This window comes from Cicer arietinum, chromosome 1 (assembly GCF_000331145.2).
Source record: "Cicer arietinum cultivar CDC Frontier isolate Library 1 chromosome 1, Cicar.CDCFrontier_v2.0, whole genome shotgun sequence".
Lineage (NCBI taxonomy): Eukaryota > Viridiplantae > Streptophyta > Magnoliopsida > Fabales > Fabaceae > Cicer > Cicer arietinum.
This window is the reverse complement of record NC_021160.2, coordinates 858,933-884,360: the sequence shown is the minus strand read 5'-3', so window position 1 is coordinate 884,360 and position 25,428 is coordinate 858,933. Positions and strand designations below refer to the sequence as shown.

The 25,428-nt window shown below is 31.7% G+C and overlaps 5 protein-coding genes across 8 annotated transcripts; 2 read left to right on the top strand and 3 right to left on the bottom strand.

The window, feature by feature from the left end:
• LOC101504525 (large ribosomal subunit protein eL42) lies at window positions 1-965 on the top strand. The gene is made up of 4 exons (XM_004485489.4): window positions 1-159; window positions 254-433; window positions 566-640; window positions 743-965. Exons 1-4 carry the CDS (start codon window positions 157-159, stop codon window positions 800-802), a joined length of 318 nt encoding a protein of 105 aa, XP_004485546.1. The 5' UTR covers window positions 1-156; the 3' UTR covers window positions 803-965.
• Window positions 966-1,738: 773 nt separating this feature from the next.
• On the bottom strand, window positions 1,739-4,673 carry LOC101503648 (putative clathrin assembly protein At1g03050). Of its 2 annotated transcripts, none has more exons than XM_004485487.4 (3): window positions 4,428-4,673; window positions 3,206-3,962; window positions 1,739-3,033 (listed from the first exon to the last, which is right to left on the bottom strand). In XM_004485487.4, exons 2-3 carry the CDS (start codon window positions 3,867-3,869, stop codon window positions 1,904-1,906), a joined length of 1,794 nt encoding a protein of 597 aa, XP_004485544.1. In that variant the 5' UTR covers window positions 3,870-3,962; window positions 4,428-4,673; the 3' UTR covers window positions 1,739-1,903. The 2 variants fall into 2 exon arrangements, with proteins under 2 accessions (XP_004485544.1, XP_004485543.1); XM_004485486.4 differs by having other exon boundaries at window positions 3,206-3,956.
• Window positions 4,674-5,042: 369 nt separating this feature from the next.
• On the bottom strand, window positions 5,043-8,439 carry LOC101503097 (peroxidase 43). Of its 2 annotated transcripts, XM_027337562.2 has the most exons (5): window positions 8,343-8,439; window positions 8,162-8,270; window positions 7,208-7,390; window positions 6,809-6,971; window positions 5,043-5,594 (listed from the first exon to the last, which is right to left on the bottom strand). In XM_027337562.2, the coding sequence occupies exons 2-5, from the start codon at window positions 8,189-8,191 to the stop codon at window positions 5,170-5,172; spliced, it is 801 nt and encodes a 266-aa protein (XP_027193363.1). In that variant the 5' UTR covers window positions 8,192-8,270; window positions 8,343-8,439; the 3' UTR covers window positions 5,043-5,169. The 2 variants fall into 2 exon arrangements, with proteins under 2 accessions (XP_027193363.1, XP_004485541.1); XM_004485484.4 differs by lacking the exons at window positions 8,162-8,270; window positions 8,343-8,439 and adding an exon at window positions 7,497-8,044.
• Window positions 8,440-13,065: 4,626 nt separating this feature from the next.
• Window positions 13,066-17,237, top strand: LOC101502378 (serine decarboxylase 1). 2 transcript variants are annotated; one of them, XM_004485481.4, is made up of 6 exons: window positions 13,066-13,257; window positions 14,203-14,555; window positions 15,174-15,405; window positions 15,488-15,681; window positions 15,762-15,898; window positions 16,544-17,237. In XM_004485481.4, the coding sequence occupies exons 2-6, from the start codon at window positions 14,228-14,230 to the stop codon at window positions 17,108-17,110; spliced, it is 1,458 nt and encodes a 485-aa protein (XP_004485538.1). In that variant the 5' UTR covers window positions 13,066-13,257; window positions 14,203-14,227; the 3' UTR covers window positions 17,111-17,237. The 2 variants fall into 2 exon arrangements, with proteins under 2 accessions (XP_004485538.1, XP_004485539.1); XM_004485482.4 differs by lacking the exon at window positions 13,066-13,257 and adding an exon at window positions 13,394-13,490.
• Window positions 17,238-18,904: 1,667 nt separating this feature from the next.
• On the bottom strand, window positions 18,905-21,219 carry LOC101502050 (cytochrome b-c1 complex subunit 6-1, mitochondrial-like). Its single transcript, XM_004485480.4, has 4 exons — window positions 21,078-21,219; window positions 20,315-20,399; window positions 19,244-19,333; window positions 18,905-19,157 (listed from the first exon to the last, which is right to left on the bottom strand). Coding segments are annotated over exons 1-4 (210 nt in total). The 5' UTR covers window positions 21,080-21,219; the 3' UTR covers window positions 18,905-19,124.
• Window positions 21,220-25,428: the final 4,209 nt, after the last annotated feature.

Below are 25,428 nucleotides of genomic sequence, written 5' to 3'. Positions count from 1 at the left end.
GCAAGGGGTCTGCCATACTATTGGGCTTAATCCAAGCCCATACATGAAACCCTAGTTCCTAAAACTATTAAAACACAAAACTTCTTTGTTTCATAGTTCCATTTTCACGGCAGCACAAAACTTCGTCTTTCAGATCCGGATCCACGCGCCGCCATCATGGTAATATTTTCCGCCACTCACTGACTCATTCATCCGATAATCGTTAATTCAACGGTGCTAAACCTTTTTTGTATTCGTTGTTAATAATCGATAGGTGAACGTTCCAAAGACGAAGAAGACATACTGCAAGAGCAAGGAGTGCAAGAAGCACACACTCCACAAAGTGACTCAATACAAGAAGGGTAAGGATAGCATCGCCGCTCAAGGTAAGCGTCGTTACGATCGCAAACAGTCCGGTTATGGTGGTCAGACTAAGCCCGTCTTCCACAAGAAGGTACTGACCTCTTTATTCCTAATTTTATTTTTTTTCTATGTAAATTTGATTTAGGGTTTTAAGTTGAATTATAATTTGTTTTTTTTTATTGTTTGGTGATTTTTGTTTTTCTTTGATTTTTTAATTGAATAGGCTAAAACCACTAAGAAAATTGTTCTGAGGCTGCAATGCCAAGGTTGCAAGCATGTTTCCCAACATGCTATCAAGGTTAGTTTAGTTTAAGGAAACATAGCACTGTTACATAAATCTTATTTGGTGGTTGTTTTGTTGGTAGTGGTAGTTATTGATGTATGTATTTCTGTTATGCAGAGGTGCAAGCACTTTGAGATTGGTGGTGACAAGAAGGGCAAGGGAACTTCTCTTTTCTAGGTGGAGAATTAGGATTTATTACTGTTTTGATGTGTTATTTTCCGTGTTGGGATGTTTTGTTTCTCTATGGATTTCTCATAGCTATATTTTATTATTTGGAATACTTTTTTGTGATTGACAAGTGAAAACTATTGCTAATATCAATCAGTACTTGTTTTTGTTACTTGAGTACCTTGAATGATTTTAATAATCTTTATCTTTCGCCACTGTCCTGCATATAATAATAATCCATAGCTAATGATGAAAATGTAGATTTATATCATCTTCACTAGTCTGTCATCTCCACAATCTTCGCTGAAATGAAACTACTATGGAATTTGAGTTTATGGTATACAGCTGAAACAATTAACGGTCATTTAAAGTTTGGTACCTTGTTTCTATTCTGATGTTCGGAAATAAAGGTGATGAAGTTGGAAGATCATAGTATAGTTTGAGTTGTATGTTGAACACGTATTGTTGGAAAATGGATTGAGTTGTCTTAGTTGAGTTGGTAAAAAATGTAATTTATATGCTTAGAATTGAGTTACTAGGAATTGAATTTAGTCATTTAATCATTTCATAAAATGAACTTTCACAATGAATAATGTGACTATATAAATGGTTTTAGCCATTAAAAACAGAATAGCAAAGTTATGGTGAAAGGTCTATACATGGTTGTCAATGGTTCAAATTAGGTTTTTGATGTATAAATCCATAAACTGATTTAATTATGTTAGTATTGATATGGTTGAAATCAATTGTATTTGTTGAATCAAGCTTTAATTGAATCAAATTTAATATATACATGGTTTTTGTTTGATTAGTGTTTTTATTTATTGGCATGCCATGCCATATAACCAACGAAGGATTGACGGTGATTTTGTTATTTTAGCCTATTCACAATATTGCTAATGAATGAGTTGTGACTACTTGCTTACTTAAGTTATAGGAGGCAAATAAATTAAGAATGAAAACAAGCGTTTCTTAGGAGAGTGTATATGACATTAATAATCATCAATGTCCTAACAAGATTTGAGAACAAGTGTATCTAATGTAGGTGGGTAAAATTGTCTGCCCTCTGAATAGGGAAAAAGAGTTCCAACTAATTATAAATTATTCTAGTCAATGATAATAATTGTTGCCATAGTTCTGTGGATACCCTCCCATGTAAGAGTTATTATTGCTAGCAGGGTTTTGTTTTTTGAGTGCAGCATGTCCTTGCACTCTATCCTTTTCATATTGCTGCCAAGCAAGTTGTTCTTCAACTAATAACCTTTGCTTCCTCTCCATCTCTGACATTTGAACATAAGAAGGTGGTGCAATCGCCAATGAAGCTGCAAAAGGGTCTACATACCCTGAATTAGAATCACTTGCAGTTCCTGATGTTGGTGGTGCTGGTAATGCAAGCATAGCAGGCCTTCCAGCTGAACCAAGTGCCACACTGCTAGCACTTCCACTCACTCCATATCCTGGTCCTTGCATGGCTGCATTCATTTCTCTTTGTTTATACATACCATCCAACAACAATGTATCAAACCCTCCACCTAGTACAGGCTTCTGGTTCACTAAGCTGCTAGCTGATTGTACCAGTGCTGTTTCCCAATCTGCCCCCTCATCAAATGCATGCCATGGAAGAGCTTTTGTTCCACCTTCACTTGTTGGTGCAGCCCCATCAAACAAAGCCAAGGCTAGTTTGTTCCCATGTTCTTCATTTGTCACCCTATCATCTCCTAAATTCAACAAATCACCCTCTGTTTGCACAACTTTTTCTTCTTTTGGTTCTTCTTGTATTGGTTCTTCCTCTACTTCTTCGGCTATTTCCTCTGGGGGCGGAAGTGCCTTGATTGCATTTATATCCTCTTCCGGTTCGGGTTCAGGTTCCTTGGCTTCTTCCTCTTCATTCTTCTCTTCTTGTGCATTAGCTTTCTTGCTTTGTGCTAACATGTTCTTGTCTTTGATAAACTCTTCCATAACCTCTAGCTTTTTAGGTGTGACCTTGTCTAACTCGGGATACTCAGAAGAACGAGCAATTCCAATACTCTTGGACCATCCGTAGAAGAGGTCTAGCTCATCAAACTGTTTTCCAACACGACAGAAAATATCATACACCTTAACACAGTCTGTGACATCCATGTCAGCAAAACGGTCGATTAAGATGCTTAGTATTTCCGATATGTCGTAATATGTTTGAAAACTCTCCTTCACAATTGGGTAAAGAGCCACTGTCACAATTCTATGGTTCTTTGCTCCCCCTGTTGCATTGAAACAAATAATCATGAGAATCTTTTTATACATGTAATGTGTGCTAAAGCATGTGTAAACATTAGTTGAAAAGAACATTATGGAAATATGATATATGAAGTAACTTGCATGAAAAGAAAGGTAATTTTGTTAGGTAAATTTTATGGTCTAGTGATCACAAACCTGTTGGACGACAAGCTAAAAAGCGTTCAAGCAGCAATTGCAAATGCTGCATTTTGGAAAATATTTGCTCTATCTTCATTTCCCGAACCGGTGTGGATCTCATAACCATTTCTTTATCCTTTTCCCCTTCCCTTTCTCTATCTCTTTCCTCCTCATCTTCGTCAAAACCAAACATGCCACGCTTTCCACGCCGGCTTTGCATCTTATACTCAAGCCTCTCATCTAGATATAACGAATATGTTCGCACGAATGCAGAGAAGTCCCATGAACCAGATTTTGAGTTGTCACGAAAATCAGACATGTTGAGAAGGCGAGTTCCACGTCGAGTTGAGAAGAATATCTCTTGCTCATAAGCAGGATCACCCTCTGCTAGAAGCCTTTGAATCAAAACAAGAGTTTTCAAAGCCACTGTCCAGCTTGTCGTCTTGCTAAGACGCCTTGAGAGGGTATTAACACATGCACTAATGAATGCGCGAGAGTAACATGTTAAGCTCAGAATCTCTCTTATATATTTCTCTTCGGCTGGATATTCGTCATGCCTTGTCGCCTTCACAATGGCTATATCAAGGTCGGCAAGTGAGGTGCTGCTACCAACCTTGGCTAGTCCTATGCTTGTTTGATCCTTTACTGCCCCAAGGGCTCTTCTGATTGAGCTTGGTGGCATAGTTTATTTTTTCTCCTATGCTTCTGTTTTGATTTTTGTAGCTTTAAATTCAGATGAATATTACCTGATAAAAGTTCTTCAAAATTGCTGCACCTTGCAAAATTATTAAATTAGTTTGTCATACATATCTCATAATAATAGCACATAATACTTTGAACTATATAAATTTAAAACTCTTCAATCTTTCATACATTTCTAACATGAAATACATGTTTTAATATACTTAAAGATGAAAAAAATCTATGTCTTGAATATATGAAGATACGTTTTTTTTTTGTTTCATATAGATTTTTTCCATTGAGGTAACCTTGTTTGAGTCATTGTCGAGCCTAAAAGTAGACACATTTTTCAGCTGAGATTCAAACTGTGCTTTGCCATGTTGTGGCAGACTAACCCCTTATACTAGACTTATCCACATTGGTAATATATGAAAATACTTATTATATACTTCTTATATACAATATTTTGAATATGAAAATACTTATTATATACAATATTTTGAATAGAAAAGGTTACATATGTGATGATGAAAAAACAAAGAGGAAAGACAGATCCTACCTTCTCAGAGAGCACAAGAGAGAAGCAATTAAACTTCACAAATCTTTATGAATATATCTATGGAGCTGTTATTAACAAGAATAATAAGTTAATTTGTGTGCAACTTTTGATGAATCATCGTTAGATGGAAAAGAAAAAAGTAATAGAAGGAATGAAAAGATAGATAGTTTTTTCTATCTGTCTTCTTTGTTCCCTCTTTCCTCCTTTCTTCTGTTCCTCCTCTCTTTGGAAAGCATTACAACCTGAGTTAAGCATTGTCCATTTTTGTAGCATGAAAATATGGGAGATGTAATGAATCATGTATTACCCTTTAGAAATTATTTGACTCTAATTAATTATGACATTCTTGGCTTTGCTATATTTGATAGCAAAATATTCATCTTCTATTTTCTAATCAACCTTTGACTTTTTCAAGGGTCACCTCACAAACCTATAAGTCTTTTAATTCTAATTACGGATGAATCCTAATATATCCCATTTTTATTTTATTTTTGTAATCCCATTATATATCATATTGAATATTTTTTTGTTATTATAACAAAAATAGATCTATGCAAATATTAATGTTGAATGACATTTAACAATTGTAAAAGCATTGCAGAAACTAAAATTTAACAACAATCATATCAGTAAAAATACCTCACAATTAATATGTGACTGTCAATTACATATATACTGATTATACTATCCATTAATAAGATTTTTTTGTGAACAATTTTATGTATTCACTTCATTTTTTTTTTCAATTGAATGATGAGCACACACGTCTAATGGCTCCATTAGAACCTGTCTTGACACCAATTTGGCCCATTTTTACAATAGACTGAACAAAATCAGCTTCAAAAGAAGGTCCAAATATTGGATTAAGTGGACCAAAGTAGGAATCAATTACACTCTTTGTTACTATATCATCATTAAGCCTTGCATCAGATTCTAACACAGCAAAACCTTCCCTTACGTTTTGCAATATGTGCTTGTCAAATTTTTTATCACTCCCTTCATCAATGGCTAATCTGACATTAACATCTCCACCTTGAGGGCACCTTGCTTTCAATTCTGGAAGGAAATTTGGACTAATAGCTGGATCTGATCCTCCACCAATTGGGAAAAAGTTGTATAGTCTTTTTGTCATAAAGAAGCATGCTGTAGTTCCAATTGTATGTGCAGCTGAATTTTTTATTTTTTAGCATAAGAGTGAACCATTAGTACCATGGTTAGAAAAATTAGAAATTAATAACATATTATATATAATATATAATACAAGTTGCACATACAATTATAACCCTTAAAAGTGCAAGTGTGTCACCCTTTGTCTTTTTTGCAATTATAGTTGTCCATATTAGAGACCTCTAACTTATATTTTTTGAGTTTTTGTTAAAGATATTATAAATTATAAATACGAAATATTTAACATTGTTTTCAGAACGATGGATCTTTATCGAAAAATTTGTTAAAGACACAAAGTTAGAGTTCCAATCTCATACCACTTACTCAAAATGTACTATGAGCCCCTTACCACTTATATCAATTACTCAAAATGTACTATGAGCCCCCTTACCACTCATATCAATTATCCTATACATGTAAGAGTTTAAAAACTATACACTAATGCATAATTATATATTTTACTATCTTACCCCACTGTACAATCATATACACCATGATGAGTATGATTGTTTGAGAACAGAACAAGATTCTAAAAATGATGCCAAATGAAATTTGGATGTAAATCTAGAAAATGCTTCCTCCTCTAGTAAGACAGATACTTATTATCAATATGATTTACAACTGTAGTGCTTCATGGGCATCATTTTTAATCAAGTAATATTATTTGACTTGAGATTTGTGTTAGGTTTGAATTAGGTGAAACAAAGATCCTTAATCCTTCTTAATAAACACAATCCTAAATGAATAAATGAAACATAGCACTATTCAGAATCCTAGAGACACAAGATCCCTTCTTTATTATTTTATTGGGTCAGTATGAGGCTCTCATTAAACAAAGAGTAGTAGATGTTATGTCAACATTTATTAAATCCTGAAAATTTGTCAAAATCTTTAATAAAGTGATTTGCTGGAATATTATAATATTATATTATATCATATATTTAATTAATTCACAGTAATCCTTCAACATCAACTTCCCAAATTGAGCACAAAACTTCTCCAATTATTTTCACTTTTAACTTTGTAGATTTAAATCATGTGTTTGGTAATTTGGCCAATTTGTTGTGATTATTTATGTTGCTTTCCTCTGTCCTAGCTAGTTCCTATCATATTACTTTACCACTTCAACAACCATGATCTCATCTACTCTGCATGAAATGTGCATGTCTTTGTTTCTTTTGTGTGTGTGAGAGAGAGAGAAAGAGAGAGATTACCACTGAGAAGGACAAGGTCTTTTTCTGTGAGACCCTTGTTCAAAAACTTGGCCTTGAGTATCTGAATTGAATCACTAACATCTGGCATATCATCTGCTAGAGATTTCTTTGAGACCAATCCATCTCTCCTCCCTGTTGGAACTTGGTATGCTGGTCCATTTGCCTACATCATTTCACACTTATTCAATCAAAAATTATGCAACATAATTAAAATTCTTAAAAAAAAATAGTCTCTGCAGCACACAGAAATAACCCGTTTATAAAAAAACATGATGTAACAATTTACAAGTACAAATGCATAACAACATAAGTCTCTAGTTAACTACTTTCATAATGAACATTCATAAGTGAAATTATAGGATGAACAATGATAAAGTAAAGTTAGGAATTAGTTAAGACCATGATAATTGCATCTCTTGCTGCCAATGCAACTATGTCAGCACAAGAAACCACTCCTGGACAAGATTCTTCCAATTGTGCCTTGGCTCTTTCTATCACATCAAACCCTCTAACCCCTTGATGTGAAAATGCACCTTTCTCTGGATCTGGACCATCATCAATCAGAATGGAACCATCACATCCCTGAAAAACCATCATATCCATGTAAAAAAAAATGTTAAACCAAAACATATATATAACACAAAGAAACACAATCCTTGTATACTATTATTAATATATATAGAAACACCTCAACAAAGCAGTCATGAAAATGAAGCCTAAGCAAAATAGCAGGCATGTTTGAGTCAGAAAAAACAGCATCTCTAACAACAGCATGGACAGTGGACTCTGCTTGAGGACATGTGTTGGAGTAGAAACCTATTTGAAGCTGACCCTCACAACCTCCAATTAAGAATAAGAAAAAGAGTGACAAAACAAAGGGAGCCATCACTACAACAAGTGCAATATGGTATATGTATCTGCTATATATATATATATATATATTATATATATACTCAGCTAGCACAGCACACAGATATATATTATTGATATGTCTTCAAGAAGGACTAATTAAAGAATGCTACAAAATTCAACAGTGTTCTGATAAAATGGTTCAGGTCTCTTTCAATTTAAATAGAGGTTATGAGTTTGAACTCAATCTTAAAAATACAACGGCGTTAAAACTATTGAAGGAAATTTTTATCATCTATTGCAGTTTTACTCGACTTAAGGGATTAGTCTTTACAGTTACGTGTGAATAATGACTAATTTTAGAAAAAAGGTGAAGTGTGTATATCAAAAGTGGGGCTAAAATTAATTAATCCTTAAGTTGACACCTTGAAGAGTAAGTTTGTAACGTGTCAAATACTATATATGTAGTATGAGTCTATACCTCTTTTTTCGTTTTGCTCTTACCTTAGTCAATCTTGCATTGCTGGCTACCATGTCTGTATTTTATCAAGGACTTGTGCATTTGTCAGCACACACTTCAACTTGTGTATACCAATACCAATTTCTGTTTTTCCTTCAAGTTCAATTAAGTTATGTTAATTTCAATACATGTCAACTTGAATGTGAAAATGAGAATATTACTTACAAGGTTGAAATTACTATGATGGAACCAACGTGATTCATCATCTTTTGTCCCTTTAATTAATGCTGCTAAGGAATCTTGGTTTAATTCCAAAATCTTCACTTCAATTTTAGAAGCAAGTCGCTTCTTCCATTTATAGAAAACAATAATTTTGATCTCTAATCTAACTACTACCTCTGTCCATATAAATATAAACGTTCATTGTCATTTTAACTTATATTAAGAATAATAGACAGTGAATGAATTTTATAGGTTAATTTTATGTATTGATGTTCTTAAAACGTCTTTTTATATATAAATATATTTAATTTTTTTTAAGATAAATTATTATTAAAAAAATACAAGTATTAATATAGATATGTTTGAAAAAAATTAAATACACTTAAAAATTTGAAATAATAATTATATTTACAAAATATTTTCTCAAATTAAACTTATAATTAAGAACCTATGTAATATAGTTTATGAATGTATTGAAAGATAAAAGATTCTATCTTTTACTAATTTTAAGAACTAAAGTGATTAACAAAATTAAATTAACTAATAAAAAAACATTCAAAAATTTATAATTTTGATACACTTTATATTACACGGAAGGCAAATTAAAAAATTAAATTAAATTAAGGAAAATTCAAACTGGATAATAGCAAATACATTCAATAATGTTGTAATAAATTTAATCTAGAGTGAGAGTGTCTCATACGTTTATGATAAAAATAGATTGTTTACACTTTAATTTTGGAAGAAAAGAAAGAGAAGAATTGTGTGGAATAAGAAAGGCATAAAGAACACCGCGTCAAGTATTTATGGGAACAGAGATTTTTGTGATGGTGACTCCTACAGTTATCTTCTTGTTTGGCGTGGTGTGATCACTCACCGATCCAATTCATTCAAATTTGCATGTAACAAACAATATTGTTTATCTTTTATTCTTAATTTCTCTTACATCATTTGGTAATTAAGGAGTAGCACGTGTGTAAGACTTGTCCCTTCATACCATTATTTATTTCTCTTTAGTCAAATGGAGAGAAACCAATTGTAGGATTCACAACAAAATAGATAACAAAAAAAAAAAGATAGAATCTATTTATAATAATAATAGTAATATATTTAAAAGGTTTTCAGATTTTATTGAACCACATTTCGTGTTGTTATGTATTATATACCCGTGCAATTCATCTAACATTTTCTATTTTTTTAATTTAGTTTTTAAATTTCACACGTCATATATATATGTTAAAAATCTATGAATAAAAGTTTATCAGAAAAATAACTTTACCACCTTCTCGCTTCAATCTATTTTTATTGTTCTTCCATTTCTAACTTTAGATATAATTTCACATGAGTCAATAATAAAATTATACTTATACAAGGAATGCATGCATTTAAAGACAATGGTTAAGTTCTCATGGATTGATTATAATTTATTTGGTGATTAGAAGTGAATGGAAACAAGATGATGGGGTGGATGAAATTACTAAACCATTTCAAGGCTAGAGGAGTAAGACCTCATCAAGAGTAATGAAGTGCAACTGTATTGTATTTATTAGGTGAAATTAAAAATGTTGACGTATATATTTAAGCGTGTTATTGGTACAGTTATCTCGTAAAATCAATCCACCTTATTAGAAAGATAAATTTTAAATTGTATCTTCATGGTGAATGAAATAATGGATGAGGCTCATAATTAATGAATTTTAGAATAAATTTATATCCTCATATATTTGAATCAAACATAAAATAGTCATATTCATCGTCACATTATTAAAGTTCATTGAGTCCGACTTATATTTTTTTAAGTTATAAATTCTAATATATTTTAATAGTTAACTTATAAACACGACTCCATATTTGAAATGGATTTTACAATATCATAATAAATGGAGGAGATGGATTTTAGAATATCTAAAGGCAACTTTAAAATGAGTTCCTAGTGAATGTTACTCCCACCAAAAAATTAGTAAGTTCAGGTACATGTACCTATACCTCTACCACGTCGGAGGAAAAAATACATAAAGCAAAAGAAAAAAAATGAAGGGTATTTTTATCGATTTGGATGTAATCAGATGGGGTGTAACTAGAAATAATCTAAAAGTAAAAGCAGAAGAGCAAATATGATGTTAGAAATAAAAGCAGACAATGTGAATAACAACAACAGCTTCAAATTTTAACTGAGTACAGTGACAATTGACAAAAGAAAAGATCTATGTACCAATTCCATTTTACGACAGCTCTCTGAAATATCAACTTTCACAAGCTGATTATTGTAAAGAAGCATAACGTGACTGACATGAAGCATTGAATATTGTTCTCAATTGTATGAAACAATTGAAGGGAATCCAAACAGTCAAATTCTGACTCCCAAGATAAATCTTATTATGAAGGACTTTTACTAACGATCTAGATTTGGTTTTAAACAATTTCTCCTGCTATACTTCAGGAAATAACGATCCGGCCTCCTACTGTACTTCAACAAATAACGATCCGACCTCCGACTGTACTTCAACAAATAACGATCTGAACTCCTACTATGCTTAGAAAAACGATGATCTGACCTCCTACTATACTTCAAGAAATAACGATCTGACCGATCTTCTCCGTGCAATGCAGAATTTCCTTGCTTGTGATCAAGTTCCAATCCACTATCTTCTCCACTGAAGTTTATCAGCCGATCAGAACAACTACTTTCCTCCCCTTCCTTCAACCTTTCTTCCCCACTCTCTTCAACGCCAAATTCAGCAGAGCATTCACCATCTTTTGGGCTAGTTTTCATGTCACTCCTTCCAGTGCTGAGACGATTCATATCAGATGAAGAATCACTGTCCAAGGAATCTAAAGAAACCGAAGGTTCACACAAAGCTTTAAGAGAGTCATCATACAGTTTATCATCACAACCATTAGCATTCCTTAAGTTTGATGTCTTGCACGACGAATCAACACCAAAAGGCCAAATCTTTGGAGCATCTAAGTAACTTGTATTCTTCAACAAGCAGCAACTCTTTGAAATCCTCGGCGAGCTATTCATCCGAACATCTAAAGTCAAGTATGAACTACCAACAACTTTAACAGAATCCATTTTGGAAGGCAGCTTCAGAGTACTATCTTCCCTGTTTGCCACTAAACTCAATGTACTGTTTGCCAACTCAACAGCTCTTCTAGCCGCAGCAGCTTTCTTCCTTGCCGAATCTCTAGCCCTAGCAGCCACCTTAACCTTCTTCTCCATCTCATGGTTAGCATTTTTAACCACATCCTCCATTGACCTCCCCAAAATTCCACACACCAAAACCCTAGAACTCTCTTTCTCTAGATCAACCCTACCCTTTTTCTCAACCATCCCATTTTTCATTTTTCTTAGTCTTCTTATTCTTCTTCCCCTAGAAATTTCTACATGCTTAGGAATCCAACAATCCACACAAACAGAAAATTCAGAGCCTAAACAAGAATAGGACCAAGGAGCAACATTTTTGTACTTAAGGAAACAACTTTTGTGAACAGAATGTCGACATTGAACGCAGCGAAGAGATTCGGAAGATGTTCCCGAAAAGCAATAGGAACAAATTTTGCATGATTCGATTGAAGAAAAACACTTGTTGCATAGAAGAACTACGCGCCATTCACTATAAAGGGTTCGGAGTTTGTTCTTACCGGTGCAAACGTCAATCTTGAAGCCACACGAATGGCATTCGTTCAAGTTGGGCAAATCCCTAGTTTTCTTCGGCGGATCGGAGTGCGAACGATTTTCAGATGACTCAGGGCTTTGCGGCTGTGCCTTTTTTCGTTTCTCCTGTTCAAGGACCACCATCTCCGGCGAAACTCCGGTCAGAAGAACGTTCCGATCGGGGAGATAAAATGTTTAGGGTTTTGGCGATTTCAAAAATTAGGGATTTGAGACAGTGAATCACTTCGATAGCGTGGACCGTGGAATATTCAAATTCTACGCGCTAACACTGCGAGTGAAACTTTTTAGTTTCAATATTTTTCATTCCCTAATTTTCATTTTCGAAAAAAGATATTTTTTTAATTGGTAAACTAGCTGCCGGATGGGTAAATACTGTGCCCATTTATCCAACTTTTTTATTGTTGTTGTTTAAATGATAAATTGCGATCTATGTAATTATGTTTAGAAGTTAAATTTTGATTTTTTTTTTTTTTTTATCTTTAAGAATAATTTATTATGTTAGTAAAAATTATTCTTCATTCATTCAGTGGTATATATATTATCAAGAAAGTGTAATATAATAGTTAGAAAAAATAAAGTATTGTGCAATTATTTGATAAAAAGTGATATATCAAGAATTAAATTATATTTTTTACTGCACTGATGGATATTAATCATGAGCAAATTTTTTTTATGTAATTTTGACATAATTGGAGGAAATGAAAGCTTAATCTTATAGAGTTACGAACGAGGACATATAGAGTATTGTTATTTTATAAAATTTGTAATTAAATTTTGATATTAATTTAAATTATTAATTATATATCCTCAATGAATGATTTATAAATATAAGAAGATTTTATAATTTTTTAAACATACAATTTACACATTAATAACCATAATTTTCATTGGAATACAAACTGTTGACCAATGAATATGATATATAATTAAATACTTAAAATTTCTACATATAATAAATACAATTTAGTTAGTTAATTAATGAATATATATAAATTTGAACCATGAAAAATTACATTTAATAACCATCGAAATGTGTACAGGTGGCACAAACACGCGAGTGAGTGACTGTGATGATTTGAAGCGCGTGAGATGATATAACAGAACGGAACTGTTCTTGAAGCGAAATGAAGTTCCGCAAAACCCTCTTATTGCTTGATTGCATTGTTAGCTACTGTTTCTGACTCTGTCCGATTCTTGAGCCATTCTCTTCTCAATTTCTTTCATTTCCTTTCATCATCAGTAAGTTTTCTTTTCATTTTTTCAGATCTGTCATCTTCCGCATTGTTTCTTCATTTTTTCTCTTTCAATCATGCGTAATTCACTCTCATTATTAACCAATTAATATAATAATAATATACTAGTGTTCTTTTACTGTTTTTCATATTCGTTTTCGTGATTTTATATGCTGCTAATGCTTAGGTTATGTACAAGAGAGTCAAAGTTTTACTACTGCTCTGCTTTTCATTTTAGAGGTGCTGTTCAATTATTATAATTTCGATATAGTATATAGTTCTGAATCGTACATATATATTCGGCAAAAAATAAAAATCATACATATATACTACATACTGTTTGTTTGGTAAATAGACATTGATTTCCCATTAATTACACTTATTTTCCTTCGATTTATTAAGATACACAAAATATGGAATAGAGAATGCTAATTAGGAGAAGATAATTCAATTTTGGCTTGTATTTTAATATACCTAAAGTTAGGGAATTAAAATAAATTTACGTAGATCTTTTTTTGAAGAAGAAGAAATTTACGTAGATCTTGTGTGAATTATAGTTTCCTGTCTAGTCTAGGTGCTCTTATTTTCGATGGTTTCACTTCCTTTTGTGTAGTGAATGTGGAGTCTTTAATAAAAGTTTATAAGAGTTGTGTATTTTTATATGTTGTTCTTTTTAATCTCAATGAATTGGAATGGCTGGGTTTTATTTTATCTTATTATACTACTTTGGAATGAAACTAAAGCAAAATGAGTATCTGAAAAGTTGATGTATCTGGTTTTAACCAGATGTATCAACTTTTCTTTTACCTATGCTTCATTCCGGAGGGAATATTGTGAAAGTGAAACATCTGCTTTTAACTGGCTTTTTGGGATTCATTAATCTTTTTAAAAATTTGGATTTTGGTTCCCATTTTATCATTCATCATTGATTTTGTAATCCAATTTTTGTCAGGTGTTCCTGTATTGTGAGTAACAAAATGGTCGGAAGTGTTGATGTTTTGGCCAATGATTTGAGCATTAATGGAGCAGTTGAACCATTGCCTCAGGATTTTGATGTGGCGGCCATTATCAAAGATCCTTTGCCTTCCCTAGTTGCAGAAAATGGCATAGTCAAGGAGGAGGCTCAGATCAATGAAGGAAACGAGAAAAGAAAAATAGTATTGGGAAGAAATATTCATACCTCATGTCTAGAAGTCACGGAGCCAGAAGCAGATGACGAGGTTACTGGGGATCGGGAAGCTCATATGGCAAGTGTGTTGGCAAGATACAGAAGATCTTTAACTGAAAGGACAAAGTATCATTTAGGTTTGACAATATTAGCTCTCTTGATCCTTTTGCTTTGCTGATTGCATTTACGTTACCGTTGGATTTGGGGCATCGTAGGTGCTGGGGCTGGATATCGAACAAAGTAGTGTTTATTAATAGAAAACATCTATTAAAACTAAAGTGTCCGAGTCCAAGAGACTTGGACTCTCCCTCTAACCAAATCCTTTCACAAAACACCTGCCTAGTGCCTACAAACATTTTCTGCTCCTTAGTCATCTATGTTTATATTGGTTGGTCCCCATTTATTCCCTTAGAGACCGTTTAGTTTGTGAAAACATTTTCTATTTTCATTTCAGAATATTGTGGTCATTTTATTTTGACGAGTAACTTTTGAAGATAATTAAGAGAAGATGAAATGTTAGCTAATTAAGATGCGTTTTCGAAAATAATGAAAACAGCTTTTTGACATTTTCATTGTTGACTTCAAACATCTCTTAATCTATAACAGTGCATTTAAATTATTTTTAATTCTATTTTGTGAAGTAATTTTATTTATTTTAGTAGGATTTTGTGTAACTTTTAAAGCTCACTTCTTCAACTAATCTCTGTAGTTAATAGGCCTAGCACCTCATTTAATTTATGCAAAATCTATTGCAGGCTACCCCTATAATTTGGATTTCGATTATGGTGCACTCTCTCAACTTCAGCACTTTTCCATTAACAACCTTGGAGATCCATTCATTGAAAGCAATTATGGTGTCCACTCTCGGCAATTTGAAGTTGGTGTTTTGGATTGGTTTGCCAGACTGTGGGAACTGGAGAAAAATGAGTACTGGGGCTATATAACAAACTGTGGCACAGAAGGCAATCTCCATGGCATCCTTGTTGGGTTAGTTTCAGCTAAATTTATTTGCTTCAACATTTTGAAAGATCTTAAAGAACATGAAATATGGTTTAAATGACTTTTGCAGGAGAGAGGTGTTACCAGATGGGATTTTGTATGCCTCACGAGAGTCGCATTATTCAATTTTTAAAGCTGCCCGTATGTACCGAATGGAATGTGAGAAGGTTGAGACTCTTTGTTCTGGTGAGATTGATTGTGATGATTTCAAGGCCAAACTTCTTTGTCACCAGGACAAGCCAGCAATTATAAATGTGAATATAGGCAAGTTTCTCCATTCTCTCTCTCCCTCTCTCCTGCTTTTCATTCTGTTGGATCTGGCTCATAGAACTAAAACTTTGCAGGTACAACTGTGAAAGGAGCTGTGGATGATCTTGATCTGGTCATACAGAAGCTTGAAGAAGCCGGATTTTCGCAGGACAGGTTCTACATCCACTGTGATGGGGCTTTGTTTGGTCTCATGATGCCTTTTGTGAAAAGAGTAAGTGCTAATGTCACCCTAAATCATGTAACATGTTAGATATAATGTTGAAACTTCCATTTGTTATCTCTATATGTTCTGATATACAATGCTGATGTTTCTTTGTCATTTGTTTTGGTTGTTTGCATATTTCATATTAGCGAACTGCATATTTTGGTGCACACCCAGTCTATCTTATGGTGGCTCATTTGTTCTACATTTACACTCTAGAAACAAAGTCATATTTTGTAGGCCTTGTCCCAATTATTTTATTATCAAACTTTGTTAATATATGATTGTTGATACTTGCTTTTGTAATGCTTATCGGTTAACCCAATTTATATAAATATAAACCTGACTATAGTTGACTGTTTACGTGCAAAAGAAACTGCATCCCTTATTTTAATTTCAGACTGGGAGGAATAATGTCTTTATTCTGACCTGATTATATTTAAAAATGGACAGGATTAATTTTCTTGCTTCTCTGTCAACACATCTATGTTGGACAATATATGATTGTTTGGTTGCTAGGTCGAGAGATTGAGAACTATTCTTGTAGTTGTGTGAATGGGGCATATTCTTTGTTATTTTATATTCATTTCATATACATGGACAGAGTTGATATGTTTAACATTATTTAATAAAACTAAAATTGTGCTATGTCAGGCTCCAAAAGTTACTTTTAAGAAGCCTATTGGCAGTGTCAGTGTTTCTGGCCACAAATTTGTGGGGTGCCCCATGCCTTGCGGTGTGCAGATAACTAGATTGGAGCATATTAATGCTCTTTCCCAAAATGTGGAATACCTTGCTTCTAGGGATGCCACAATCATGGGTAGTCGAAATGGCCATGCTCCCATATTCCTTTGGTATACCTTGAACCGGAAAGGATACAGAGGCTTTCAGAAAGAAGTACAGAAATGCTTGAGGAATGCACACTACTTCAAAGATCGCCTCGTCGAGGCTGGAATTGGGGCAATGCTTAATGAGCTTAGCAGCACTGTTGTATTTGAGCGGCCACATGACGAGGAATTTATACGCAGGTGGCAGTTAGCATGCAAAGGGAACATCGCTCATGTGGTAGTGATGCCAAACGTCACTATTCAGAAGCTAGACGATTTTCTGAACGAGCTTAAGGAGAAGCGTGCTGCCTGGTTTGAAGATGGGAAGTATCAACCTTATTGTATAGCATCAGATGTAGGTGAAAATCATTGCCTTTGTGCTCTGCATAAGTAATTGTAGCATATAATGCAATCCAGAGTTTACAACTGTGGTTGTTTTTTTTTAGAGTTTTTTATGCGGTGAATTTTATCAGCACCTTTGATGCACTTTAATAACATTTAGAATCGTTTTTGCTTTCCTACTCACTTGGTCTATATTTTTATAATTTTTTTGGTCAAATAGCCATTACCTGGCCTGCTATTATACATACGTAGTTCGGTTTCCACATCGAATGCTATTGTTGCCAACGTAACTAAAATAATGCTTGCTTAATGATACTATCATTTACAGTATATTGTTACCTTGGTTTCTAAGTCACATAAAAATTAAAAGTTATGAGAAGATAGATTCGTAAATCGTAATTAGGAGTGTCACATTGTCTACATTCTTAGCAGGGGCATTATGATGTAACTTCTGTTTAATATAAAAAGGATAATGTTGATATGCATTGTCTGGCCAAAATTATTCTTTGTAGATTCATTATTATTTTTGAAAGGGAACTCTTTATTTACATTTGTTCTACCATGTACTGAGTGAATGGACGTATTTCTTGAATGAATGGGCACCTTTTAATTTATTGAGAACTATTATTACTCCTAACAATTCGTTGTATGTTGGCATGAGAGAAGATATTCCGGTTTCTTCATGTTATTTTAAAGTTCGATCTTAAGATTTATGCTTGGTGTGTATAAACTAAAAGCACAATTGGAAGAGGCCTTCATCTTCACATGATCATATCTGGAAGACTTATCTTGTTTATTGAATGAAAGGATAGTTTGATAAATCAAAATTGAAAAAGAGAACTACTAGAATATCATCCTAAAACATAACATCAGCAAATCCTACGAAACTTCCTACCCTACATACATTTCATTGCTTTAGCAGGATTCAAAACAAAGTTGTTTCTTAGAATAAGATTTAATTTACCATAAAATCTTTAAAAAAACAGCATATTAATTTTGTTAAGATATCATAACAAAATTTGATGTAAGCAATAATTAACAAAAAAATCAACGAAAATCAACGTTTTGGTTTTTTAAGATCTACTTACAAAGTTTTGTATATTGTAAGGACTTGATTCACAAATAACACAAATGATTGGTACACCATGTATGTGAGTGTTATAAACTCTTGAGTGCTGAACTCGACTCATCAAAAAATCTTTCATGTAAGATCATGAGTTTGAAAGTAATTAATTTTGACAGTGTTAGTACTAGTTAATAAAACCCCATGTGTTTTATTAACATATCATAGACTATTTTTATAACTTTTAAACACTGTGTGTCATGTTAAAACTAAATGGTGTTAATAAACTCTTCCATTCTTACTCTTTGCTACAAAAAGAACAAAGAAAATTCAATAAACCCTCAACTCTTCATAAAACCAAAGCAAACTGTATTTGGTGAGGGAAATCTACTACCTACTTTAGACATTTATGAGGCCCTATGATAATGTTTTGAGGCCCTATGATAAACTCTCAATACAATTCGATGTTTCTATTTCATATAATTGGAAACTAGATGATAATTCTGAAAACATTGGTGCAGGGTATTTTGGTATTCCACGGGACTATGGCAGGAAATATAAAACTCTACACACTTCAAAGTTCAAACCATATTTTAATACTTACTTAAAATGTTCAATCTAAAATTCAGTGTATGTTTTTATTATTCCTTGACTGTACATCATTCTAAGCTAATTGTTAGTAGTCTTAGTAAATGCAACTTCCTAGACATTGAAATTAATTATTGCAGCATTATTATAGATAGGTGTGACCACACAGAAATTACTCATGTTTTACACAATCCATACCAGAAAACGTTTTTCCAAATCACAAGAGTTACAATTTGGATAAATGTTCTTATTAATTATATTTCTAGGCCTTCATGGGCTCAAAATTTCTCAGTAATCACAATAACAACCGTACAGGGAATATAGCTTGGATACAAAATCAAGTGTTTAGAGACAGTTATTTAGGAATGAAACAAGAACAGAACGCAATAATGATATTCCATGAAATTTGCCCCTATTACTTCAGTTTGGAGAATAGCTTTGTTGCAACCTGCATTGCAAGATTATGATTTATCAGAAAAACAGATGCAAATCAAATGACTCGAGGATAATTTACCAACAAACATTAATACTTACACATTTGTCGATGCAAGCCCAATAATCAAAATATTGTCCAGTACAATGTTTCTGCCCAGTTTCATCACCTTGTATCCTTTTTACACATGCCTGCACCGATTTAAAGAATTAATTTCCACTGCCAAGGTAGGAACTTCTCTTAAAGAAGCAAAAAATAAGGCAGCTGCAAATTTTGATTCCCTACTCCTGAATTTATAGTTCATTAATATCAACATATCATTAACTTGGATATCTATTCAACTAGAAAGAGGGGAGAGTAACTAAAAGTTTTTTCAACACAGTATTGAGCCTAGGATCTCATCACTAATCTCATGCTCCCCAAAAATATAATTGAGGCCTAGCTTAACAAGTTCCATTTTATCAACTTCCCAAAATTATACAGCAGCAACAACCAAGCCTTATCCTGTCAGCTAATGAATCAAACAACACCACAATGTTCGAACATAAATCATATCTCCAGCCAAACTATTGACCTCTGAGTCTTTTTAATAGTTTTTCCTATAGTTTTTATTGGTCTTAGATATTGGGCTACCTCCACCTAATCTACTCTCCTTGTTGAATCAATAGGTCTCCTCCACACATGTCCAAACCTCCTAAGTTGAGATTCCAACCATGTTTTCTACCGTAGGAGCTGTCACAACTCTTTCTCTAATGTTACCATTCCAATTCACCTGCTAGTAATACATCTATCAAGCAGCACTTTTACATTCACTTTCCTCACTTAGAGCACGTTCCAAAAATTATATTACCCAATCCAACTTTTTCTCTGTATTGCATTTCTTAGTTATCTTCATATCTTGACTCTTTCTAGCACTCCCTTCTTCCAACTTCTCATATACACTCAATTTTATCTAATGCTTCAATTTTAGTTTTAAGGTAGGCCACGGCATAAATTTTACATATGCAAAAAGGGTAATGTGATCAACCAGTAAATCTGTAAATGTATAAACTAAATGCAGCACCTTTCTACTCTCAATTTTAAAATCAGAAAGAAAAAAACTTGACTACATTAAGAATAAAGCTCAGCTTTAAACGATCCAGCTAATTATTTTACAATTCAAGAAATCACACCTGATATTCAAGTAATGGTTTCACACACTTCGGTTTGCAAGAGTCTTCGAGATATCTCTTCTGGTCCACAGGTTCCTCGTCAGCCCTAAATTAATAATAAAATCCAACAATAAACCATAAGCAATAAACAGGTTCGAAGATGTACCTTTATTATCAAAAGCATGCACACTAATCATTTGAAACCAAACCATAGTTATTAATGTGACAAATTACACACTAACAAAGGAAATACAAAGCAAAAAATATATAGACAAAGCTCATCCAACCAGGTGAAAGGAAACAAACAGGAATATCACATTCAAACCGACGAACACAAATGAAAAATTACATAGACAAAGCTCGTTCAACACAAATGCCGCATACTCACTATCATTTTCTAGGTAGCAATAATTAGTATCACACAGCTAAACCTAACAAGCACTATTAATATAATTTCTAGGATTGGTTTAACCCAATCTCTCAACGGGTCACACCAAAAAAGCTGAAAATAAACAAATCACAATCGCTGAATAAATTTACAGAATGCAAAATAGACTCTCAAGAACCTAATTTGTGCATAGGTCAAAGTTTTGCATCAAAATCAAATAGAGATTCCGAATCAAATTCCAATCCACAAAATTTCAGTAGCAATCAAGGGTGGATTTAAAAATTAAAAAATCCGGATCAATTTTGGGAAGAACAGATATGAGAAAACGTTAAATTGAAAACCCTAGATTAAAATGAAAGATAAAAAAGAGAAATGAAAGAAAAGAGAGAAAGTTACATTGCAAGATGGTGAAGAGAGATTGGAGTGAGTGAGTGAGTGGTATTAGGCAGTGATGTTGTTTGTTTGGGTCCTCAATGCCTCTAATTCGGATCTCACTCTGCTTTCGATTTAATTCAATTCATTTAGGGTTCAAACCATTTTTCGTCATATTACAATTACATTTTTTTTATTTTATTTTTTGCTACTTACACCCTCTATACAACTAGCAACATCCCCCACAGGATTTGGAGATTTTTTTTATAAAAAATACTCATTACATATTAAACAAACCCCACACATAAAAAAATGAAGACAGGAGTTTATAATAGATCATTTACTTTGTAAAAATTTTTTTTATTATTTTATATAATTTTTCTACGTTGTGAATTGCGTGAAATAAGCTCGTGAAATAAAAAAATTAGTTTTTAAAGAAATTTTAATATGTTAATTTATAGCATATATTACCTGAAAATTCAATGTTTATTATAGTACATGAATCAATTTCATATGTCCCTATGTTATTTTAGTTCACATCAACATACATATTTTTAGTTTACGTACTCATTAACTTAGAGATTAAACATGTTTTTATTTAAATTGAATTAACTTACTATGAATTAAATTCACTCCAATATATATTCAATAAATTTGTGTACATATTCTTTTAAAATTGGGTTTGTATTCTTAAACTTGATTCACATTGATATTTAAATTTGCATTTATAAGTAGAGATACCCATAGAGACTCTCATAAAGTTAGAAGACTCTCCCATGGAAGAAGTAAGCTTCATAGGAATTTATCTTCTAATGTGTTTTCTTTAGGTCTTTAAATATTTTGAGTAGTCAAGGGTACCACAAACTACATCCTTTTGGATTTGGGCCTTTGTATTTTTCTTTCTTTTGCTAAAAAAAAGTTGATTGTAATGATCAATTTAAATGATTGAAATAGATCAATTGAATAGTAGCTTGAAATAATTTAAAATTACCTATAATTTTATATGAACATTTATGAATGTGCAATTTGTCTAAGATTTTCACATTTCATAGGATGATCTATAATTCTCAAGAGTAAATGATTTTACTAATTTTTATGGGTCTTTACTTCTTAGATTAGAAGGATTGATTACCTACCTATAACTTACATGATTTGTATCCTATAAATAGAGTTCATGTATTATTGTAAATGTATCTTGTAGAGAAAATTATAAAGACTATTATTTTATATTTTTCTCTCATCTCTATTATTTTATATTTTAGAATTTCTATTATTCTATATTTTAAAATATCTTGGTGTAGTTTTAGTTAATTTAATAATAAAAAAATATTTTAATTTTATATTGAAACTTATATTAAGATGATTTTTTCAATAACAAAAATATTAAGTTTAATTGCAGTTTATGTCTTTCTATTTTAGCTGAATCACGAAAATAGTTTTCCTATTTTATTTATCCTCAGTTTTAGTCCCTCAAATAAAATATTGATTTAAAACTTGATAAAATATCATTTTTTAATGATGTCTCAAAAAAAAGATTATGTGAAATATTCCATGTAAATTAATTGCATTTCAATTGTTCGATCAAAATCTAAATTTTAAAATAAATTTTAATTATTTTTTAAAAATAAATAAATTCAATCTTAAATCTTAACCGTGTAATATTTTATGAAACAATGGAGATAGTGTAAATCCACACAACCTAGATTCTAAAATTCCAAAAGTTCTTAAATTCTACCATGTGAGTGAAGAATAAAATATAATATAATGTTTATAAGGGATTCAATATAAAAGGTTGTAAATTACACAAAAAGCATCTAATGAATCAAGCAGTCAATTGCGGCATATATTTGTTTCGAGAATGATCCTTGTGATTTCAAGGCCAAGCAATATCTATATATAAATGTGAACATAGTACATTTTAATGTTATTTCTCTCCAGATTCCAAATTGAGAGGAAAACTTTATTGTGGGACCTTGTTATTTTTTCTTTTCTTTCATCATCAACAACAATCTAAAAGAGGACATTGATCTTGAAATATGTGTTTTTCTTTTCATGTTTTGTTTTCTCTTCATATTCATCTCTCGTAGTATTAAGAATATGTTTGGGGATTGATTTTAAAGCAAAAAGTTTTGAAGGTCTAAATCTATATTTAGATAAATAATATAAATAATTTAAAAAATAATAAATAAATTATTATATAAGATTTAAATGACATTTATTTTAAAGGTATAAGATTTAAATTTTACGGTGAACGAAAATTAATTAAAGAAGTGAGAAGGCCATGATCATGACGTTTCTTGTATCCTTTGTTATATACAAAAATAGTAACTTTAACTTTATATTTTTAAAATTTATTTTATGAGAACTTCCTCCAAAATATAGTATACATTATTTTAAACTCATTTATTATAAACTTATAAAAATAATTTTGATGAGAAGCTACGTGAAATACCTTTTTATTTTAAACGTTTTTTAAAATTTATAATTTAAAAAATGTTGTAACATAAAGATAAAATACTTAAAAATATTATTTTATGATAAATTATTTAAATTAATTTTTTATTTGAAAATTTATTTTTAAAATTCTCATTTAAAAAATTATAACAAAACAATAAAATACTTTAAAAATTATTATTATTTAAATGTAACAAATAAATCCTTAATCAATTCAAATCTAACTCCCCAGTTGATTTTGAACCCGTAAAAAGCTCCACTATTAAAAAAATTAGGCTTAATTGTAGTTTTGGTCCTCTATTTTAGCTGAATCGCGAAAGTAGTCCCCCCATTTTATTTCTCCCCAGTTTTGATTCCCAAATATAATTTTGGTCTAAAATTTGATGAAATTTTATTTTTTTTGCATTTATTTAAGTCACACAGTGCTTTAAGATCTCGTGGTGCAACAATTGTACCTGAAATTTATGATCATAAATGATGAAATACGGCTTTAAAAGATGAAAGTTCATCAAGTTTTGGACCAAAATTCTATTTGGGGACCAAAACTGGGGAGAAACAAAATGGAGGGACTACTTTCGCTATTCAGCTAAAATAGAAGGACCAAAACTGCAATTAAGACAAAAAATTATATATAGTCAAATTCTAAACATGAGTATTATTCTCACATCTTAAAAATCCTTTTTAATTTTATAAAGACTTTTCTAAATTTCATATTTTTTAGCTTTAAAAAATTACTTCATATGTCAAATTCAATGCAACCCCCCTCCCCCCAACTATTTGACAAAATGCGGATTAAAAAGAGTTTAGGTAAAACAAAATTAAGAATTTGGATCTATATATATTTGCTTAACTTTTAAAGTAGATAACTTTACTATTAACCGGAAGAAGAAAAAATGAGCAACCAAAATTGTAAATATTCCAAATTATATATAGGCCTAAAAGTATAAATAATTATTCTCCTCTCCCAAATGAGATGGATATAAGAAAATATCTTTGTTCCCATATTATTTGCTAATTAAAAATAAAAAATAAAATAAGAACACGATGGCTTGGTTGTTTCGTGTGGAGGACACACTCCTTTCCTTTGTTTACTTGCTTTCTAGCTAATTTAATATTCAAATTACAACTTTAAAATATTCAAAAACTATTTTCAAAATCACAGCTCAGTTTAGAAATCGCAATTTGATTCTATTGGTATAATTTCCCATTTGATTGTTTACATGTGTGATGGTTTGGTCATAATTAATTAATGATCATAACAAATAGCTTATTTATATAATCTCTTTTATACATTAACATGTGCATTAGTGCCAAAACAGATGAATGCTTTAATTACAATTATCTATTGTAAAGAATACTACTATAATTAATCTGCCACGTTATGTGTCGTGTATACTCCATTCCATATATTAGTATATGTGTAATATGTAGAAAGTAGAAACCAAACCAAAAGTTTTGAACTATTCTATTTTTATAATAATTAAAAAACGATTCCAATAATCTCCTACTTAGTTAAGATTGAATTTGAAATATATATATTTTATTAAACATAAATAAATAAACATACAGTAGCATGTTGCCTAGTCGACAATGATGAAGCAAAAACAAAAACAGAGTCTTGAGAAGTTTATACGCACTAGCTAACTTCAAAGTTAGCATTGTTGCTTTAAAAAAGTAAACACTAAAAATTAATTGCTTTATTTTGAGCTCACTAAAGAACCCAAAAGAAGAAAATAGGTTCCTTCTCCACCATCAAAGAATAATATGTTACCTCCTCTCTAAATATAAGTCTCTTTTTGAAAAAAAAAATCTAAATTATTTGATGCATTTTTTTTTACAAAAGTACTTTATTTATTTAAAAACTCAAGAAAATTATTAAATGAGTGGAAAAATGAGTTCCAATAATTGAAGAGAAATTTTA

Coding starts and splice junctions, on each gene's coding strand:
- LOC101502050 (XM_004485480.4), bottom strand. Junction 19,334..20,314: donor AACCATTACTTGAATATCAG/GTGTGATTTCTT, acceptor AAATCGGTGCAG/GCATGTGTAAAAAGGATACA. Junction 19,158..19,243: donor GGGCTTGCATCGACAAATGT/GTAAGTATTAAT, acceptor CTTGCAATGCAG/GTTGCAACAAAGCTATTCTC.
- LOC101502378 (XM_004485481.4), top strand. CDS start 14,228: ATGGTCGGAAGTGTTGATGTTTTGGCCAATGATTTGAGCATTAATGGA. Junction 15,682..15,761: donor AATTATAAATGTGAATATAG/GCAAGTTTCTCC, acceptor AAAACTTTGCAG/GTACAACTGTGAAAGGAGCT. Junction 15,899..16,543: donor TGATGCCTTTTGTGAAAAGA/GTAAGTGCTAAT, acceptor GTGCTATGTCAG/GCTCCAAAAGTTACTTTTAA.
- LOC101503648 (XM_004485487.4), bottom strand. CDS start 3,869: ATGCCACCAAGCTCAATCAGAAGAGCCCTTGGGGCAGTAAAGGATCAA. Junction 3,034..3,205: donor TTTAGCTTGTCGTCCAACAG/GTTTGTGATCAC, acceptor TCAATGCAACAG/GGGGAGCAAAGAACCATAGA.
- LOC101504525 (XM_004485489.4), top strand. Junction 434..565: donor AGCCCGTCTTCCACAAGAAG/GTACTGACCTCT, acceptor TTAATTGAATAG/GCTAAAACCACTAAGAAAAT. Junction 641..742: donor TTTCCCAACATGCTATCAAG/GTTAGTTTAGTT, acceptor TCTGTTATGCAG/AGGTGCAAGCACTTTGAGAT.
- LOC101503097 (XM_004485484.4), bottom strand. CDS start 7,694: ATGGCTCCCTTTGTTTTGTCACTCTTTTTCTTATTCTTAATTGGAGGT. Junction 6,972..7,207: donor CAAGAGATGCAATTATCATG/GTCTTAACTAAT, acceptor GAAATGATGTAG/GCAAATGGACCAGCATACCA. Junction 5,595..6,808: donor AGACCTTGTCCTTCTCAGTG/GTAATCTCTCTC, acceptor TAAAAAATTCAG/CTGCACATACAATTGGAACT.